The sequence below is a fragment of the Babylonia areolata genome, chromosome 1 (genome assembly GCF_041734735.1).
Source record: "Babylonia areolata isolate BAREFJ2019XMU chromosome 1, ASM4173473v1, whole genome shotgun sequence".
NCBI classification, from domain to species: Eukaryota; Metazoa; Mollusca; class Gastropoda; order Neogastropoda; family Buccinidae; genus Babylonia; species Babylonia areolata.
Window position 1 is genome coordinate 60779309 of NC_134876.1, and position 1567 is coordinate 60780875.

Here is a 1567-nt window from a genome sequence, read left to right on the forward strand (position 1 = left end):
TATATATATATATATATATATATATATATGCCTCTCTTTCTCTCTGTCACTGGTTGTCAAACACACCCATCCACACACACATACATACACACACACCACACACACACACACACACACACACACACAACACACACACACACACACACACACACACACACACACACACACACACACACACACACACACACACACACAGACTCTCCCCCCATGTACTTCCCATTCTATTCACCAACCCTCAACCTTCCACCTTCTTACCCCCGAAACTCTTCGAACCCCCCCGCCCCCAACCTCCTCCCCACCCTCCCCCACTGCGCGCGCGAACACACACACACACACACACACACACACACACACACACACACACTGAGCCCCCCAACCCCACACCCCTCCCGAGACAAACACCAAACAACCAACCAACCCACCAAACAAACAAAACAGACCTGCATGCAGATGACAGACCCTTGGTGCCCCTCGAACACCTTGAGGGCACTGCCCTTGTACAGGTGCCAGCTGCGGATGTTGAAGTCGGTGCTGCCCGTGAAGAGCGTCTTGCCGTGGGGGTCCACCGACATGCAGGTCACGGCGCCCTTGTGGCCCTTGAACGTCTTCAGCTGCTGGCCGGACTCGAAGTCCCAGGTGCGGGCCGTGAAGTCTGCGGAGCCGGTGATGAGGATGTCCTTGGAGACGTCCGGGTGGCTGAACTCCAGGTCGTTCTCGTCGGCCGGGATGAAGATGAGCGGGTAGATGCCCCGCTTGTGGCCCCGGAACACCCGCACGCACTCCCCGGAGTCAAAGTCCCAGCAGCGGGCGGTGCGGTCGTAAGAAGAGGTGAAGATGAAGTCCCCAGTGCAGATCATGCGGTACACCACGCTGGTGTGGCCCACCAGCACGTACAGACACTCGCACGTGCCCACGTCCCATTTGCGCACCGTCTTGTCGGCGCTTCCGGTCAGCACGAAGCAGTCTTCGATGACGATGCAGTTGATGTACTCGCTGTGTCCGCGCAGGATGCCGATGCACTCGCACAGCTCCGTCTTGGTGGACCACACCCGGGCCGTCTTGTCCTCCCCCCCTGTGGCCAGCACCGATCCGTCCTCGCTGAGCGCCATGCAGTTGATGCCTGAGTCGTGCTCGTGCAGGCTCTGCATCAGATAGCACCGTTCGTCCTTCTTGGAGCCGCAACCGCCCATGGTTGGTGGGTTGGTGGTGAGAGAAGGAACGAACGAATGAACGAATGAACGAACGGTTTTTGTTTTGTTTGTATGGAGAAGGGAAGGAAGGGGAATGAAATGAAAGCCGATTAGGCTTCCAGGTGGGCTTTCTTTCCTTATTTCACACGATGGAATCCGTATCAGTGATTCCCTCGAAAGCAAACGCCAGTACTGGACTCTACAAACCTCAAGGTACCTTTGCTGTGGTTTTACATAGGTACCCCAGCCCTTTACCCCCCCACAACAGATTTTAGTTCCGACTTCAAACTTCAAGAAAACATCCAAGTGGATTAACAAGGGTGTCTGCCTGTGACTCTGACACAAACTTCAGTGACGACTTTGAAAACTTTATGTGT

At 55.1% G+C, this 1567-nt stretch overlaps 1 protein-coding gene across 1 annotated transcript in view; it reads right to left on the minus strand.

Annotated features, from left to right (window-relative positions):
* LOC143285572 (uncharacterized) overlaps nt 1–1190 on the minus strand; it is a 23755-nt gene extending 22565 nt beyond the window's left edge. The window contains exon 1 of the mRNA XM_076593000.1: nt 441–1190. Coding sequence (XP_076449115.1) covers nt 441–1190 — 750 coding nt within the window. The remainder of the gene's footprint in view (nt 1–440) is intronic.
* Nucleotides 1191–1567: the final 377 nt, after the last annotated feature.